General features: G+C 39.2%; 2 protein-coding genes across 6 annotated transcripts; one reads left to right on the top strand and one right to left on the bottom strand.

The window, feature by feature from the left end:
• Positions 1-637: 637 nt before the first annotated feature.
• On the bottom strand, positions 638-7307 carry c5h1orf127 (chromosome 5 C1orf127 homolog). The gene is made up of 11 exons (XM_066672368.1): positions 7270-7307; positions 7103-7185; positions 6637-6738; positions 6410-6534; positions 6174-6317; positions 6026-6064; positions 5738-5875; positions 5363-5447; positions 4755-4951; positions 4539-4662; positions 638-3372 (listed from the first exon to the last, which is right to left on the bottom strand). The coding sequence occupies exons 1-11, from the start codon at positions 7305-7307 to the stop codon at positions 2666-2668; spliced, it is 1782 nt and encodes a 593-aa protein (XP_066528465.1). The 3' UTR covers positions 638-2665.
• A 5212-nt stretch (positions 7308-12519) lies between these two features.
• On the top strand, positions 12520-18210 carry tardbpa (TAR DNA binding protein a). 5 transcript variants are annotated; one of them, XR_010802679.1, is made up of 7 exons: positions 12521-13256; positions 14179-14342; positions 15141-15281; positions 15468-15638; positions 15722-15806; positions 16622-16768; positions 17517-18210. XR_010802679.1 is itself a non-coding variant. In XM_066672071.1 (6 exons), exons 1-6 carry the CDS (start codon positions 13016-13018, stop codon positions 16714-16716), a joined length of 912 nt encoding a protein of 303 aa, XP_066528168.1. In that variant the 5' UTR covers positions 12521-13015; the 3' UTR covers positions 16717-17510. The 5 variants fall into 5 exon arrangements, 3 of the variants coding, with proteins under 3 accessions (XP_066528166.1, XP_066528165.1, XP_066528168.1); XR_010802678.1 differs by having other exon boundaries at positions 15453-15638; XM_066672071.1 differs by lacking the exon at positions 17517-18210 and having other exon boundaries at positions 15453-15638; positions 16622-17510.
• Positions 18211-18370: the final 160 nt, after the last annotated feature.

Below are 18370 nucleotides of genomic sequence, written 5' to 3'. Positions count from 1 at the left end.
TGCAGTAAAGCTAAATTAGCCAAGCACCCATCTGAGGTCCAGGCCAAGCCATTCCTCAACACAATCTCAGCACATACATGTACATCAGTGACTGGTGTTTTATACTTATTTGAACGAAAAGAAAAGTAGAACATAATTCCCTAACCAGCCATAACCCACACGGTTTGTGAAGTTAGAGTTCACTTTAATGTGCTTAGTGCTGAGGGTCTGGTGCCATCTACTGACCCATTCACATACTGCCATGGCTCAGCTGCTGTTCTATTGAGTCTGTTAAAAAGGCACTGCAAAATATATCAGCCGTTCTGTTTAATAATTTTCATATTCATACTAAAAGGGCAGTATATTTCCTTCTTTTCACAACCCCCCCTCCATCCAAAAAACATGTCCCTTTTATTAGTCACTGCCATTTGTAGCAGGATTACTGTAAAGAGATAGGCTTGTGGCTCAACTAGATTTGTTTAGTCAAATATATAATTTTTCTCATGATGTTTCTGCCACTGATGTTTGCACGAATGTTTATTTTCATGTAAGCTTTCCTGGAAATCATTCTACATTTTACAAAATAGTACATTTGTGCGTTATTCATTTTACAAAGGATTATTATTGTTAGATACTTATTCATATTCACAGTGGGAAAGAGCACAAAACATATTGAACATAAAATTACACAGGAGTCATAAAAGCATATCCACCCTGTGCCTTCTATTCTTGAGACTTGGTTTCTTCTTCTTCTTTCATTTCAGGTCCTATAGTCTTCTCTGGGGGATGGATAGAAGCACCAGAATAAAGTACTGTGTATCAGGTGGTGACAGTTCTGATGGTCTACAAGTTCATGCATAGTTGACTGAAGTCCTTTGTATTTTCTATTAAACTTTGAGCTCCAGTTTTGGAAAGCTTCACGTTTCCTCATATTAATACACGTGTATTTATTTTATATCTAATCTCGTCAGACCTATCTGTGTTACATGTACATGAGAAGGATATTTGCATGGCAGTTGAAGGTGCCTCAGGAAGGCTGCTGAGGTGTGTTTGTGTAATTGCTTGAGTGAATGTTAGTGTCTCTCAGAATATAGTGATATAATGTCAGTGATTTCGTTGGTACAGCTCCTGGGTCTCTGTGTCCTAGGTTCAATCGTTGCCTTGAGTGACTGTGATGAAAAAGTGATGTTTTCTCCCTGTGTGTTTCTGGGGTTTATTCTCAGAAAGCTGGTTATCTCCCGTAATACAAAACACATGTTGGCTTGTCAAATGGCTGAGTGAACTTGTGAAAATGTCCACAGGCATAAGTGTGTGAGTACTGTGTGATGCACTATGGACTAGCACCCTGTCCAGGATGTGTTCCTGCCTTAGACCCAGTGATTCCAGGCGGGCTCTGGATTCATCACGACCCTGACCAGGATGAAGCAATACCAGATGAATGAATGAATCCAAGCTTTCCTGGAAGGACATAGTGCAGCTGACTGCTTTTACAAAAGATGAATTAAAAAAAGCTATAGCTATGGTAAGATATATTTGTGATCCTTCTTTTAAGGATATTTATTCTTTATTGTGAATAACATTTACTTAAAAGTGAATTTGCACAATAAAGAGTACCAAAGGGTGGCCTGACTTTTCATATGACTATACACACTGGAAGAAAGCACTGCCTCCATGAGGTTATCATAAGGCTCTACAAGGAAGCAGAGAAAAAAAAATACAGGTGTTTATATTTGGACTCTGTGTGTGAAACCTAGCATGTAAACACTGTTCAGATATCATGTTACACATTTGTGTTGCACTGTTTCCATTCTCAGTAAATGCAGCAGTAGCACGTGCTGTGAAGTGTGTGCTTGTTTTAGTGGTTTTGGCAGTTGTAGGAGAACATAAAAAGTCACAGTGCTTTAAAGGGCTCTGTGGTCATAGTAGGTGCCTTCAGGCAGTGGTTGCCATGATATTGCGTGATTCTGTTTTCTGCCACAGTGATCACAAACCCATGGCGTGCGCTCACGCACACACAAACACAAAAGGCTTTATTTGCTGTTTATCTGATGGTGGAAGATTTGCTGGTCTGCTGCTCCTTGCAGAGTACACACGCACACACACTCACACACACAAACACAGTTCACCTACAGCTAGCTTACCGCACTATATACACAGTGTGCTCCACTGTCACAGCCATGGATCTTACATGACTGCAGTTTTGATATTTGTCTTATTGGATTTTCATGCTAATCACATGCAACTTCAAAGATTTCACTTTAACAGTAGAAATTATTAGTGAGTGATACAGTACACAATATTAAGGCCAAGAAATCTGTACAATATTGAGAATTAATTCATTCATATATTATCTGTAACCCTTATCCAGTTCAGGGTCGCGGTGGATCCAGAGCCTACCTGGAATCATTGGGCGCAAGGCGGGAATACACCCTGGAGGGGGCGCCAGACACAGGGCAACACAGACACACACACATTCACTCACACACTCACACCTACGGACACTTTTGAGTCACCAATCCACCTACCAACGTGTGGTTTGGGACTGTGGGAATATTGAGAATTAAGCTTAAATATTAAGGGCAATATCACAGCAAAATAAATGTTTCATTTAGAACTGTTTATGTTACATCAAATCAGAGCACTTTTTCAAGAAAAAATCTATTTATAACAATAATGGTAGATACCATCAAAGGCCTGTAAGTTCCACTTCTGCTGAGTGACTTTGTGCTGTTTGGTTGGTGTCTGTTGAGTGCCACACACCATCAGGTTCAGGAGGAGAGAGGGATCTTTGAGTATGCCATTGATTGAGTTGGAGGGGCTTGAGGGAGGCAGGCTGAGGGTTTAAAGAGATGTTGGAATCTGTCTTTGCGACAATAATCCTCTTTGACTCCAACGGTGGTGTATTAACTTTCTCTGAAGAAGACGGTGATGTCACCAGATTCCATTTAAACACAGTGTTAAATCTTCTGGTAAAAGAAGGCACTGGAGTGAATGGTGAAGTTTTGTTAAAGTTGCTCTCTGTGGTTGTAGTAATTCTGTTGTCTGTGGCTGAGGGATACGAGCTATCTGATGTAACTAACAGTGTTTCTCTCACATGAGAAAAATGTACAGATTGTTCAGGCCGAGCACCCAAGGAAGTAATGGATAAATGTTGTGTTGGTGCTGTATCCATGTTTGCTGTATTGGTAACATATGGGGGCATTGTTGGAACAAAACTCTTCAGCATGCCATTGGTAGTCTGAGATGTTGTTTTCAGGTCCATGTTAGGAGCCTCGGTAGAGAACAGTGGTCCAACTGCGGTTTGTGAATAAGCAAGTGTGTGTTTTGAAATAGTGTGTTCAGTCTCAGTTGCTATAGAATCAGATTCAGACTCCCCTGAAGGTATTTTAGCGTCTGAAACAAATCCAGAGGACGTCATTAGCTTATAGGTTATATGTGATTGTTCACAACAATTTTATAACCCAAGTAATCAATCAGCAATCACATTTTGATGTCAGTAATTTATTATCTATATAAATCATGCCAAAATTGAAGTACCTGACAAAAATATTTAGTAAACAAAGCTAACCTGCTTAAGTAACAATTATTGCAGCACACACCCCACCAAATCATGCCATGCATATTGAATCCCTAATCATAACAATAATCGCAAATAATTTAGATTATTTGACAGTTGTACCTGACATTGGATGACAACACTGAAGCTGGTCTTATGTACATAGCATGTCACACAGGGTCAGAAACCACAGACCCAGTTTCAAGTACGTGTGTGATAATCTTATACCATGAGTTACTTCAGGGTTGGGTTATGCCATGTGTTGTGTGGGCAAGACGACTTGTTCCACAACACGCCTGATATCCAGCCCATCTAAGGTGGACCTGTGGCTGAGTTGAGACAGTAAGACTCACCTTGAGACAAGCCCAAATGTGGGCCACAGGAGAACAGCAGTTGTGCCACGTTTGGTCCAAAATTCATTGCTATCTGAGTTCAGAATCTGGAGACATTCCACCTTAAAGGAACACTATGTACACTTATTTTATGTGTTTTTTTGGGGTTGCTATGTGGTTGAAACGGTTACATTTTGTGTCGATGGATCACAAGCTTTCTTGACAGCGGTGTTATATTCCGGTTTCTGAGAGTTACAGATGAAACTGGGCCAGTGGTATAAGCTCTCTCTGTGTGTGTGTGTGTGTGTGTGTGTGTGAGTGAGATAGAGAGAAAAAGTGTTTGTGTGTATGTCTATGAGACTTGATGTCAGTACTGTAAACATTAATTAGAACCAGCAACAGGTAAGGGGAACCCAGGAGGCAAAAATGCCAATTCTTACAATTAATCCAAAACAGCAAAAATAAGTCAGTGTTACCCACCTATGGAGCAGAAATAGAGCAATATCCTCATCTCAGTTCATACTTTTTTTAACCTTTGGAAGTTTCTCTGTCTAAAAGAACTAAATGTCTTTAGTGACTGAATGTAACTGATGAAACAAACTATGGACACCAAACATGTCTTGGCTGATTTCAGATAATGGGGGAAATTTTTGACTCAGGGCTATACTCACCAAAACAGGGTGATGTATTCTCCAGTGTCCAGAGCATACTGTTATTGGTCTCTTTAAAACTGAGCACAGCATCTATTCTGAAAACAGACTGTTGGTGATTTGCATTCTCTTTATCAGTGCAATTCTGGGAAAGAAAAAAACCCCACAATGATATCTATAATAACATGCAACAGGAAGACATTGGAAATCTGTTGGATGAAGGATGTGTTCATTCACCTTTGTTTTTTGAATAAAAGCAGTGGGGATGATAAGTTGCACAAAGCTACTGGTGTCAGACCATGTAAATGTTTCCGTCTGGTTTATGTTCACGCTGATGACCGTCAGGGTCTCGTTATCATAGCCTCCCCTCTTGGTCAAACCCATGCGGCGTTTGTATATGTGCAGCACTGTGTCCTCAGGTGATTGTGGAACCACTGAATAAGAGAATCAAGCCAAATAAACATGGTTAACAAACATGGACACACAAACATACACTAAACTGCCAGTGCAGAAAGGAGACCTGACTACCTATGATCATTTTACAACTGTAAAAGTGGGTAATAAGTGCTAGTGCAAATTTACTTAATAGGGTATTCCATATTATGAAAAGTGAATAAACATGGAAACTGGAGTGCAAGGCTTTACTGAGCTGAGAAATGTGTTTGGTGGTTTACTTGTGATCTCTCATCATTGATACAAAGAATGAGTATTGTCAATTTTAAGTAACTGTAAACGTACATTGTGCATCTAGGGGTAGCTGATAAAATTGATAACAAAATTCATTATATAGGCACTTAATACCCTGCACATCTGATGGGGGGATATATGTCAAGTATATTACCCACCATTTGGGCATGTAGCCTCCATGCTATAAGCATAATACCCACTGACTAACTTGAGAGGTAAAAACTGCCCCTCGGCTTGAAGAACCTAAAAACAAACAAAAATAATGTCTTAAAACATACGTGAAGATATGAAAAACAATAGCAAAAAAATAACAGGAATCTCTGGACACTGAAAATATTTTACCCTAATGACCACAAGATGGCGGACTACACCTGCTTTATTGAATCACTTCCGTGTTGTTTTTAGGCCGTTGTTAACAAATTAAAACAGAAAATCCCACATTTAAAGCTAAACGTTAAAAGGATCCAAATATAAGATTAATAATACAACATTGTATTACTGTAATACACAACATTGTAACATAATACACTGACCTGTACAGGGCTAAGAACTGTATTCCTTCTTCCTTGAACAGTGATATATGGTTTCTGAATATCAACATTTACTTGAATGAGACTAGCGTCTTCCAAGGCCACCACAAGACTTCCTCTCAAGGCAAGAAACCAAGTGAGCTGAGAGGCGAAATGATACCATTATTAATCGTCATGCTGCCTAAATAAAAATATCTCATGAGTAAACATTCTATATTAGCCTTTTCTTCACAGAAGGCTATCTCTGTTTCACCTAATATGACACACTGATCAATTTGTGATGGGCATTACCTCATGGTTCCAGCTGTCCAATGGCATTTGTCTGGTAACCTTTGAAAATGTAAGCGTATATATTTAAAAGGGAGACAACAAACCAGAAACTAAATACTGAACGTGCTGCTTAGTATTAATGCTAACAGTCCAGGTTACAAAAGTGTACCTGTATAAAATCAGGGTCACATTGAATATATTCTCTGTTCAGTGCTGCTTCCACTACAGGACATTTCATCACATAATTATGTGTCTTGCCTCCAAAACGGCTTATTCTCTTCACCAAATTCAGGGCAATCACATAATGACCATGCTGGAAAAAAAGAAGAAACAGATGGGATTGTTTTGTAATTCACTTCACAACAACAGGAGTCATAGTGGTGGTATAATTCAGAAAGCCTTTACCTCTAACTTGACAAAGCATCCAGTGTACATGACTCTGAAGATGTAGTTTCTGTCAGGATATTTATGCAGGCCAAACCCACATGCAGACAGATGATGGTTCACACTCTCCAGGGATGTTAGATTGACTAGAGAAGAGGCTGAAATCTATGATTTGTTCATTCATAGGGTATGAATCAGATTTGTAGGGAATCAACCCTGTATGCAATCCTCTCCATACTGTACCTCACCTTCAATCTTCAAAACTGATGAAAGCCAAAGCCTCAGCCCCTCAATTCTCATTCTATGGATCCATAGTTCCATATATTCAGAAAAGCATTCCACATCCCCCTCTAAAGCAAAGGAAAAAAGATTACTGCATTTTTACTTTTTTAATCACCTACACATTTCCTCCATGTGTAGTTCCCAGTTGATTCCTACTCTTTCAGCAACTAAACCCATAGCCTACAGTAACTTACAATGACTACCACACTCCCACCACAAAATTCGTTGTGCAACACACTGTGAAAGATATTATAATATAGTACTGTTCAAAAGAGAATACCCTTCATTTATTTCCAGCCAAAATATCTATAAAATAAAAAGTAATTTTCAATTTTTCATAGAAAACTACAGATTTCTATAGAGGTTTCTACAACTGTGGAGCAGATACAGGTAAACCACTTAATTATTTATAGACAGCACATAAAGGCTTACCAGCAATGGCTGCAGGTGAGCTGTCAATCCAGTCTCGCTTGTGAGCATGTAAGGCATTGCCATTAACAGGTAAGATGAAAGACCTGGGTTACAAATATATAGACAATTTTGTTCACATTAAATCCATTTCCAATCTTTCTTAAACATCTACAGGAGAGCATACTTACAAAGAAAACAAGAAAATCTTGAGGAGCATCAGGTCCATGCTGGCAAAGATATAGGCTAAGATACTGGCAACTTGTTTTACAAGATTTATAAACTGACGCCTCACCTGTGTTTACCTGCTAAAACTCACAGCTCAACACAAGGAACGTCATAAAAGCAGATCACAGACAGAGGTACAAAGCAGTCAGGTAGAGAGAAAGAAGAGTGTGAAGCTTTGTCCATTTATATTAGAGGTGTTTTACATCCACACACTTATACACATTGTTAAGGCTTCTCTTTCAGCAAACACGCTGGGAGCTTTCAAGTCAGAAACTATTGTCTTAGAGCTTAACAGCTGAATTGTAATTGTACCATGTGATTATTGTGTCTGTCTTATGACATTTCAGAGATACCTGAAAATACAGAGTGAAAACGGAAACCCAAAGAACTGCACAATAAAATTATTCCAGCTGTATAAAACTGTCTTTGCAGTCTCAAGAAAATATTTTGCTCAAAAAAATGGCCAATGACCATTCAATAAACAATGAGAAATATTCCTGTCAGTCATTTAAGATGAAGAATCTCCTTAGATCATTGAAAACCATCTACAAGATCATACACTGAGCCTATGGGTCATAGTTTATTACCACTAAAAGATAAACCAACCATAACATTATGACCACCTCCTTGTTTCTACTCACTGTCCATTCTCTCAGCTCCACTGACCACAGAGGAGCACTCTACACTTAATGATTATAGATCATTGTTCAGTGCTTCAGTGCCACCGATGTTGTAGTTTTGTGTTATTGTGTGTTGCACTGGTACAAGTGAATCAGACACATCAGTGCACCTGGAAACTTTAAGCATTGTGTCCACTCATTTACACATACCTGCCACGTTGTTCCTTTACATCCCTTTGTAAATGTATAGTCTGAGACAGCAGCTCATCTGTTGCTGCACAATTTGTTTTGTTTTGTTGTGCTCTAGTCATTCATCAGTAGACACAGAACACTTTAGTTTTGGTTGGTGAACTAGTCTCAGTCCAGCAGTGACACTGAGGGGTGGAGTACTGCTGTGTCTGATCCACTCATATCAGCACAAATTAAATCAAATCAAATTTATGTGTAAAGTGCTTTTTTACAACTGATGTTGTCACAAAGCAGCTTCACAGAATTCCAGTAAAGTCAAAGTTTTGGCAAAGTGTAAAAATATAAAGAATGTAAATGTAAAGAATATTAAAAAAAAAAACACGCTAACACACCACCATCATGTCAGTTTCAGTGCAGCTCTGAGATTGATCAATCACTCAAAGCATATCTGCTTTCTGGGGTTCCTGACCATTTAAAACAGGGTGAAATGAAGTTAACAAAGTATGCAAAGCAACTGTTTGACTCCAGTCTGTACTTGTAGAACTACAATGTCCTCCTGTTTGGTCAGTGGAGCTGAAAGAATGGACAACCAGTGTAGAAAAAAGGAGGTGGTCATAATGGTATGGCTGTGTATAACACATTTTTAAAATGCTCAAAAAATATTCACGTGTTGTGTCCATAGTATTGAACCAAGTTTAAAATGTATACTTAAGGATCAAAAATACACACAATATTATATTTTCCCAATGAGGTTCAGTTTTTACATATCCAAACAGAATTAGTTAATTTTATATGCCAATTTCCTGCCTTTTTCCTTTTAAATTTTTGTTTTTGATACTGTGCCTTTAAGGGTGATTTATGCAAATCAGCTTTGTATTGACTGGCTGTCTTTAACTGCTGTTGGCTGAATAGGGGTCATTCTCTATTTGGAGTGGGAATTCAGGTGGATACATTTCAAAAAATCAAATTAATATGTTCAAGAACCAAACCAACTTTAAAAGTTTAATAACAACTCCAGTAGTCAAATTTGCAAATAAGAGAGCTTAATTTCAAACTGCTTGTATATATTTTAATGGAAAATTGAAAATGCTTTGTTCAAGGTCACCTCAACCATGGATTGAGGGGGGAGGAGAGTGCTGTTCCTTCACTCCCACCGCCCCGTATTTTCCTCCCGGTCTTGGGAGTTGAACCAACAACCTTTCAGCCCAAAGCCCTCTTCCCTAATCATTAGGCCACAACTTCCACAAAAGCCTTATATTTTTTCAATAATTTATATATTTTTTATTTAATTTCACTGCAAATTTCAATTTAAAAAATTTGAATTTATATAAACATGTTATCAAAGTACTTTTTTACACATCCACCAAGAAATTGTATGTGTTGTTTTTTCACACTTTACAATTTCTTACACTTAAAGGCAAACTTCATTTATTATATTCTAATTGAACAATTTATTATTTAATTACAATAAATATTCACTGATTCTTTGTCTGTAGCTGCTTATTCAATTCAAGGTCGTGGTGGGTCTGGAGCCTACCCAGAATCATTGGGCACAAGACGGGAATACACCCTGGAGGGTGCGCCAGTCCTTCACAGGGCAACACACACTCACACATTCACACCTATGGACACTTTTGAGTCGCCAGTTAACCTACCAACATGTGTTTTTGGACTGTGGGAGGAAACCGGAGCACCCAGAAAAAACCCATGTGGACACAGGGAGAACACACCAAACTCCTCACAGACAGTAACCTGTCTGTGTGTGCAGGACTTGAACCCACAACCTGGAGCTGTGTGACTGCGACACTACCTGCTGTGCCAACTTACTGCCCTTAATTACAATAAACATGAAAATTAAATTACTGAGATACCAAAAAGAGAAAAAAACATTTTTCTAACTTTTAATTTAACATACTTTTAATAAAGACAATATTTCATTACTAAGATCAAACACTTTATGACAAATTATCAGTAACACCAGTGACAATTTGTTACACCAGTAACTGAACAAGTCATTTCACTGAATAAAAGGCAGTAAAAAAATAGCAAAAACAATGAGCAAAAACAAAACAAATGAAAAAATAAACATTAACTGTATAATTTCTGTAACTGTATTCTGTATAATAACGATTGTATCTTATATACTGCATTTTATATTTTATGATTGTGCATTAGAAACATTTATACTGTCTGACTGTAATATGAATTGCAACAAGAAATAACACTACAACTAAATATTGGAATACAGTACATATGCCTTTCCGGCCTTTTCTGACAATCTTTGAGAAATACCAATTACTATTCTTTTTTCTGTTCAATGTCTCTCTTGTATATCTCTTGTTTTCTGTCATGTAAAAAGACCTACATTCATAATCTGTACTTAATCTGTACTTTTTTGACAATTTTTCAATTATTTAATAATTAATCTAATATATAATTAATAATAATTAAACACATAAGACCTGTGACAAATAGAAGTTATGTGGAATTATCAACACACATGGGCGGCACAGTGGCTTAGTGGTTAGCATGTTCGCCTCTCAGCGCTGGGATCTTGGGTTCAAGTCCCATCCGGGTGGAGTTTCCATGTTCTCCCTGTGTCTGTGTGGGTTTCCTCCGGGGTCTCCGGTTTCCTCCCACAGTCCAAAAACATGGAGGGTAGGTGAATTGGCTTCTCTAATAACTGTCCTGGTGTGTGACTGAATGAGTGAGTATGTGAATGAGAATGTCTGTTTGTGTGAGTGAATATGTGTGTGCACAGATATGGATTGGCACTCTGTTCTGGGTGAATTCCTAGTGCCTGATGCAGTCCTCCAGGTGGACGTTTGTTTCTGTGCGCATTTGGCTTCCTGTGTGTGTTTGAGCGTTCTGAGCAGTGTGGATTGTAAAGCGTCCTTGAGTGTCTAGAAAGGCGCTATATAAGTATCTTTAGATAGACATAAATAGATAGACAAATAAATGGGCCCAGTTTCCCAAAAGTGATGGCATGGTGGTGCAGCAGGTAGTGTTGAAGTCACATAGCTCCAGGATCCTGGGGTCGTGGGGTCAAGTCCCACTTCAGGTGTCTGTCTGTGAGGAGTTTGGTGTATTCTCCCCATGTCTGCATGGGCTTCCTCTGGGTGCTCCAGTTTCCTCCCACTGTCCATAAACACACGGTAGATGGATTGGCTACTGGTGAATGTGTGAGTATGTGTTTTCGCCCAGTGATTCCAGGTAAGCTCTGGACCCACCGCGACCCTGAATTGGATAAGCTGTTATAGACAATGAATGAATGAATGAATGAATGTTATAGACAATGAATGAATGAATTCCAGTCAGTTGTACTGTTGAGGCAAAATGCATACAGACTTAATTTTTCACAACTCCACACATTTCAAGATACCATATGTTTAGTTGGTTATGTTAATAATTTGTCCATCTCTCTCTCTCTCTCTCTCTCTCTGTGTGCGTGTGTATGTGTGTGTTCACTGCCATGTGGATGTGTTACATGCAGAGTTTTCCCTAGTATATTCAGTAGTATTTCAAATATCACTCCTTTTCTTGGTTCTACTTTGTTTCAAGCACTCTTTTCTAAACAATTGCTGCATAAAATTTATTTCAGGACTTATTTATTAAATCAGATTTTCAAGAGATCAAAACTTTACAGTGTTAGTATTTGGGGGCATGGCCTTGGTGCAGCTTTGCACAAGCTTCTCAAAATTCTCTCCTGGAATCAGACAGAACTAGGGGGTTTCCAGGGTTATCTAGATAACTTAAACCACAAGCTCTGGAGTTTCTAGAGGGATAATCCACAAAGCAGGGTTTCTCAATTAGCCAGCTAATTTAGGCCCAGATTTGATGGCCTTCCAATAGGAATCTCCCTGAGTTCTGCTCCTATTGGACTGGCTTAATTTGGGGTTTAAATGATCTGACTAACTCAGAAATCCTGCTTTGTGGGATACCCCACTGATGTCATTCAGTGAAGTCCAATTCAGCCTACACAGTGTCTACAGGATACAGGTCAGGATTTTGCAATGGCCAATTTTCAACCTTTAGCTTGCTGTCCTAAAGCTAGGGTTTGTTTATAGATTGGGGTTTGTGTGTGTGTGTGAGTGTTTCATGTAAACAAAAGCGTCTCACCATCACGAAACACAGGCAAGCACTTTGACACGTGATTGGACGACGGGATTTGGGCGCGGACCACTGGGACATCGTGAAGAGGTAGATAAATGCTTTATTACCTGTTTCGGCCTCTTTAAGACAATCTGTTGATTTTAGGTTTTTAACAAATGTAAATCACCCAAGTAAACGCATACATTCATAAATTCACAATATTATTAACATTTAAAAAATGAAAAATATATACACGTCCCCCTATAAACAGCCAACGATGGTACGATCCGAGCGATGACGCCATGGGTCCGACGAGACCGTTGCGGCGGCCATTTTGATGGAAATGTAAGGCAGGGAGGAAGAAGAAGCGCGTTTTTTTGTGTTTGTGTGTATATGCGCGCCGTGTATTTAGCGCTAATAATCGCGAGCGGTGTCCTGTTCTGTGGGAATATAACAACTGAAATTGTGTTTTTGTTGCGTAAACAGAGGGGCGGCTGCAAGTATCTTCGTCTTATCGATTAAAAAAGGCCCGGAAAAATAGGAAAACGTGGAAAGAGCGCGGAGCTCAGGGCCATTCATTTAACGTTAGCACAGCGCAGTGAAGTGTAGCAGGAGGTGATGGAGAATAAACGCAATGCTATGCCACGTTTCTGATCTCAGCTCCAGATTTGTTTGGTAGATAAGGGGTTGTTTGTGCAGTGTGTTAAAAGCTCGTATAGGTGCGGGGATAAGTGTATCTGACCAGCGCGGTGAACAAGGCCGCTGAGTGACCGTTGGCGCAGAGTTGTATTGACTGGGTGAGTGCAGAATGTCTGAGTGTTATATTCGCGTGGCCGAGGATGAGAGCGAAGAGCCTATGGAGATCCCCTCCGAGGAGGACGGCACTGTACTGCTGTCCACGGTGGCGGCGCAGTTCCCCGGGGCCTGCGGGCTGCGATACAGAAGCCCGGTGTCCCAGTGTATGCGGGGCGTCCGCCTGGTGGAGGGAGTGCTCCACGCCCCGGACGCTGACTGGGGAAACCTCGTCTATGTGGTTAACTACCCCAAAGGTAACACAGTCCTCTACAAACTGCCGATTAAAGCACAAAGTTCATTCCTTCTTTGCACATAAATTCACGAATTCTGCTTCAATATGCCAGACGGTGTCTGTTTTTCCATAGTGCATATCCCATGAGATGATAAAGTGCTTTGTAGTCCCTGAATAAGCCAGTTTACGCTCCGTAGAGGGGTCCGTCGCGTAGGGGAGGCCATGTTGGCAAAAGGGTCATAAACATGCTTTTATTGCCTTTGTACAGTGAAAAGTGTTCTCCATATTGAACCCAGTGAGCATGTATCTACATACAAAGGGGGTTTACTCAAGGGCACTTAAGCCGTGGATGTTGGAGAATACAGCAATGCTTATTTCACTGCCCTATTGTGACATTAAGCATCAATTAAAAGTTGTCTGCACATATAGCAGCCCAGCCTATTCAGAATAAATGCATAATTTACAATATGCATTAATTATATAATAAGTATAATTGGAAGCTTTGACTGTCCATATAGAGAACAAATGCCATTTGGAAACAGGCACTAGTTATGTATATGTACCAATGCTGAAGCACACCCATTGTTTCTGACCTGACTGTTTTTTAGATGCAGCACAATACAGACTGGCTAGTCAGAAAATACATTATTTAAATATCTCAAAGGCCCAAAAAGCAGGCAGTTCAATCCTACATGATAAAGTGGAATTAGGTCTACATTTGAAAGATAAAGTCACAGAGTTCATAAGTCGTTCCTACGGGGAAAACAAAATACAAATATATTAGATATGGGCCCTTTAAACAGTATGTAGCATGAAAACCCTGGGGTAAACTTTGTTTTATTTTTTTTTATTTATATGCTTAACATAATACACATATACCAGTGGTGTAACACATTTTGGCATGTTTATATGAGCTTATTTAAATTAAACAACTTCTTTTTCAGATAATAAAAGAAAGATGGATGAGATGGATGCTGCCTCTGCTGTGAAGATAAAGAGAGGTATTCAGAAAACCTCAGACTTGATTGTTCTTGGCTTACCATGGAAGACATCTGAACAAGACCTGAAAGATTATTTCAGTACCTTTGGCGAGGTCATAATGGTACAGGTTAGTAATGACTTGTGACATTTTAGAGCAGATATAAAAGTTGGGTTCAGAGCCACAACAATGAAGTTTTTAATTGTTTCATGTATTTTTACAATTTATAAATGCTTAATTGTCTGTCTTCTGTATTGGTAATATTTATAAAAGATGTTGGCCGTTGACATTGAATTGAATTTAAAGCTACAATCATGTTTTGTCTTTTGATTTTCACTCCTAATAATAATAATAAACTTTATAGATATTGCACCTATCATACCTCAGTAATGCAGCTCAGAAAGTACAGAATCATACAAAGTTAGGGAAATCATAAAAGAAGTATGTAAATAAATATCCAACTATTCTTTCTTGTGCATTCTACCCTTCGTGTGCAGAGTTTCTGTATTTATTGCTGATTTACCAATAAGGCAAGTCAGAACATGCACTGTTAATCTAGGTAGAGTGCAAACCACCGGTTGGTCAAATTAAGATTAGTCAGAAAGCCAGTCAGATGCACAGCAAATTGTAAGAACAATAAGTAAAACCCAAAAGCTAAACCAAAATCTAAAGCAACTTAATTATTGCTAAATTCAAGACCATTCATTTTCACAGGTCGGAGTTTGAATTTGAATCCAAATGGTGCTAAACCATAATACGCAGTGACATTAGTTCATATCCTAGGGTTACTAGAATGTCCTTTCATGAGTTTTACGAGCATGAAAATTGATAAACGTAATCTGCGTTGTGTTGGCCCTCTATTGACATCATTTTGGCAGCTGAGGCGTAATGTAGTTATTTGTTTTGAGTTTTGACTTTTTCCCACAGGTTAAGAGAGATGTGAAAACTGGAAACTCCAAAGGATTTGGCTTTGTGAGATTTACAGACTATGAGACACAGATTAAAGTGATGTCTCAGCGGCATATGATTGATGGAAGGTGGTGTGACTGTAAACTACCAAACTCAAAGGTATAACCTAGTGTACTACAGCTGGAGTAAAGTTTCGAATTTAGTCAAATAACAGGATATAAATTATAGAATAAAGTGTTTATAATATTTGAACTAACAAGAGATATGAGAGTTCTTTTGGTTGTGTGAACACAGCATGAATATTGTTTGTTTTTCTATTAATTGATCTAGTATTTCCTGGAACAGGCTGGGCCAGATGAGCCTATGCGGAGTAGGAAAGTGTTTGTGGGCCGTTGTACTGAGGACATGACTGCTGATGACCTTAGGCAGTTTTTTATGCAGTACGGCGAAGTTACAGATGTCTTCATCCCGAAGCCTTTCCGGGCATTTGCCTTTGTCACTTTTGCAGATGACCAGGTTGGTTTTTGCAGTTAGGGTTGAATTTTATTTGACATAATTTTGGAACATCTTGTAATTTGTAACTGTTTTTTGCCCTCTAGGTTGCCCAGTCCCTGTGTGGTGAAGACCTGATCATAAAGGGCACCAGTGTGCACATCTCCAACGCAGAGCCTAAGCATAATAATAGTAGGCAAATGATGGATCGTGGTCGTTTTGGGGGGTTTAGACAGGGCTTTGGTAGTAGTCGCAGTCCTAACAGCAATGTGAATTTTGGGGCTCTTAGCCTCAACCCAGCAATGATGGCAGCTGCCCAGGCAGCCCTCCAGAGCAGCTGGGGAATGATGGGCATGCTGGCCAGTCAGCAGGGTCAGGCGGCTGCCTCGGGCACAAACCCTGCAGGCCAAACGAGTGGCAGCAGAGATCAGAACCAGAGCTATAGCACAAGCGGTAACTATAACACCCCCAGCTCTGCTAGTCTCGGGTGGGGGGCAGGCACTAATTCAGCCTCCGGCAGCGGGTTTAACTCTGGCTTTGGCTCTAGTATGGAGACAAAGTCTAGTTGGGGGATGTAAAAAGATTTATTAAAATGAAGTTATATGTAGATTATATGGTAAGTATTTTGAGAGGAGGGTTTGTAGTCAGATCTTATGTCCCTTATATTTAGAAGTATTTAAGTTTTCATTTTGTTAAAAAAAAAAAAATTGTTATAAATTAAATTGATTCTCTAGAAGAGTGGGTGGAATTGCAAGTGTGATATGAACACTAAGTAGAAAATTAGAGATTTTGTTTTCATTGATAATTTATTTTGGCTATACTTGATCACCATATGTTATGAATATTGAGATCTGAAACGTGAATGAGCATTTGTTAGTGTTTCAGTGCCCTCTAAGTCATAATTTCAGATGCTGTTTTTTAAAAATCTGATTTGAGTTGTATTTTGTGCAGTTGTTTGCATTTTTGTTTGAAGTTTATGGTCAAGCCTTCATACGTCTCTTCTACAGTTCACCACCTCTTTTCCAATTTCCCGGGAAGAAGCCCCTCGTTGGCCGCAATGTTCGAGCGATCTCAGTATCAGTACCCTTCTTCCCATGTGTAAATGCTTTGCCATCAAAGAACACAGCTTCACTCTGCATTTACTGTGTTAGACGGTGGGTGTTGTCTTCTTCTCCCTTTTTTTTTTTCTTGGAATCTGTCCAATATGTATCGCTTTGAGAACGAGTGAGATGATGATGATGGATTGTTGGTGGAGAGACTGAATGAGAGAACGGACTGAGAGAGAACATGAACGCGAGTGTGAAAAGAGCTGGGTGTGCGATGAGAGAAAGAGAGAGAGAGAAAACAAGATGCCTGCAAGATGTGAGAAGAACCTGTGTGAGCGAGTGTGAGCAACAACAGCATATGTTTCTGTAGCTTCATCAGATGGACATTTGTTGCATCCTTTCCCCCCCCCCCCCCTTCGATCTATCTCCTTTTCTTCCCTTTTCTCATATAATCAAGCTTATGTAGTTACACAAAATATATATGTAGTGGAATGTTTAGAACTCTAAGTATTTGTATTCTTGCTATATTATCTGTTGTGAATGCTTGTGTGTGTGTGTTCTCCCTGTTACCTCAAAGTGTGAACATGTGTTGTCTGTGAGAAGGCATTGGGGAGTGGGGGTGTGTGGCAGTGAGCGTGTGCTCGAGTGTCTAAAGAGGGGTGATGTGGCGGTGAAAGTTGAAGAATCCCTATAGAAAGGTTGCATTTGTTAAGTGTTTTGAATGCATTTTCTATGTTGTGTTAATCAAAGGGAACTCAAATAAAACTAATTTGACTTGGTATTTGACAGTGGCTTATTTTTGATTGCTACAAAAAATTAATTGAATTGCAAAAACTTATTTAATTCGCATGTATAGGGACCTTGGACTCCGCTGGCCCAGGTTTACATCAGAACCCCGAATGAAGTCAGTTTTGGGGAAGCTGAAGACTGGAGTTGGTGTAGTGTTGGCGGCCCCAACACAGTCCAACTGTGGAGATGCTGCTGAATGCCTTATACCTGAAAAGGGACTTCTTCACTTCACTGTTACAGGATCCCTGGAATCTCTATTGAAATTTAAAAGGACAATTCCAAATTGGCTGGAGCACATGCCCAAAGAAACCCAATCCAAAACGAAGGGCAAAAAAATCTTTTGTGGAGAAATGCCTGAACCCCTCAGTCCCATTTCAAATGATGTTGACACTCGTTTTTCATTTTGTTACTTACATGATGTTCAGTGCAAGACTAATTCATCTGGCTGTTCAATTTTTGTTCTATTTTATTTGTTAAATCTGTCACAGATTTCATGTGCTACACTTTTAAGTGGTCAGATTTTATTGGAATATGAAAATATCTTTGTTTTCTCAACAGTAGCTTGCTCATTTGTTATGGTTGAACTGTATAGACTGACAAGATTTTGTAAAATGCTGGGGCTGTATTGGGGTAAGGCAGCATATCTATTGACTCTGTTGGTAAATTTCAATAGACCCATAGGAATTGCATCATTGTATTTTTAAATTCCATCCACAGGTCTCATTTTAGTCGTTTCACGTGTAAAATAAACATCTAATTTTCCAATCAAATGGTGTTTATCTGTAGATTTCTTGGGGGTTTTAGTTACATATTTTTGATTGTGTTTCAGGTTGCTGAGACAGAGGTGAGACTACAGAAATTAACTTTTGAAATCGGTTATGTCAGTCATGATAGTGGTGTAGTAAGAACCGAGTCAAGTAA

Source organism: Hoplias malabaricus, chromosome 5 (genome assembly GCF_029633855.1).
Source record: "Hoplias malabaricus isolate fHopMal1 chromosome 5, fHopMal1.hap1, whole genome shotgun sequence".
Classification (NCBI taxonomy): Eukaryota; Metazoa; Chordata; class Actinopteri; order Characiformes; family Erythrinidae; genus Hoplias; species Hoplias malabaricus.
This window is presented reverse-complemented; position numbering and strand designations above follow the sequence as displayed.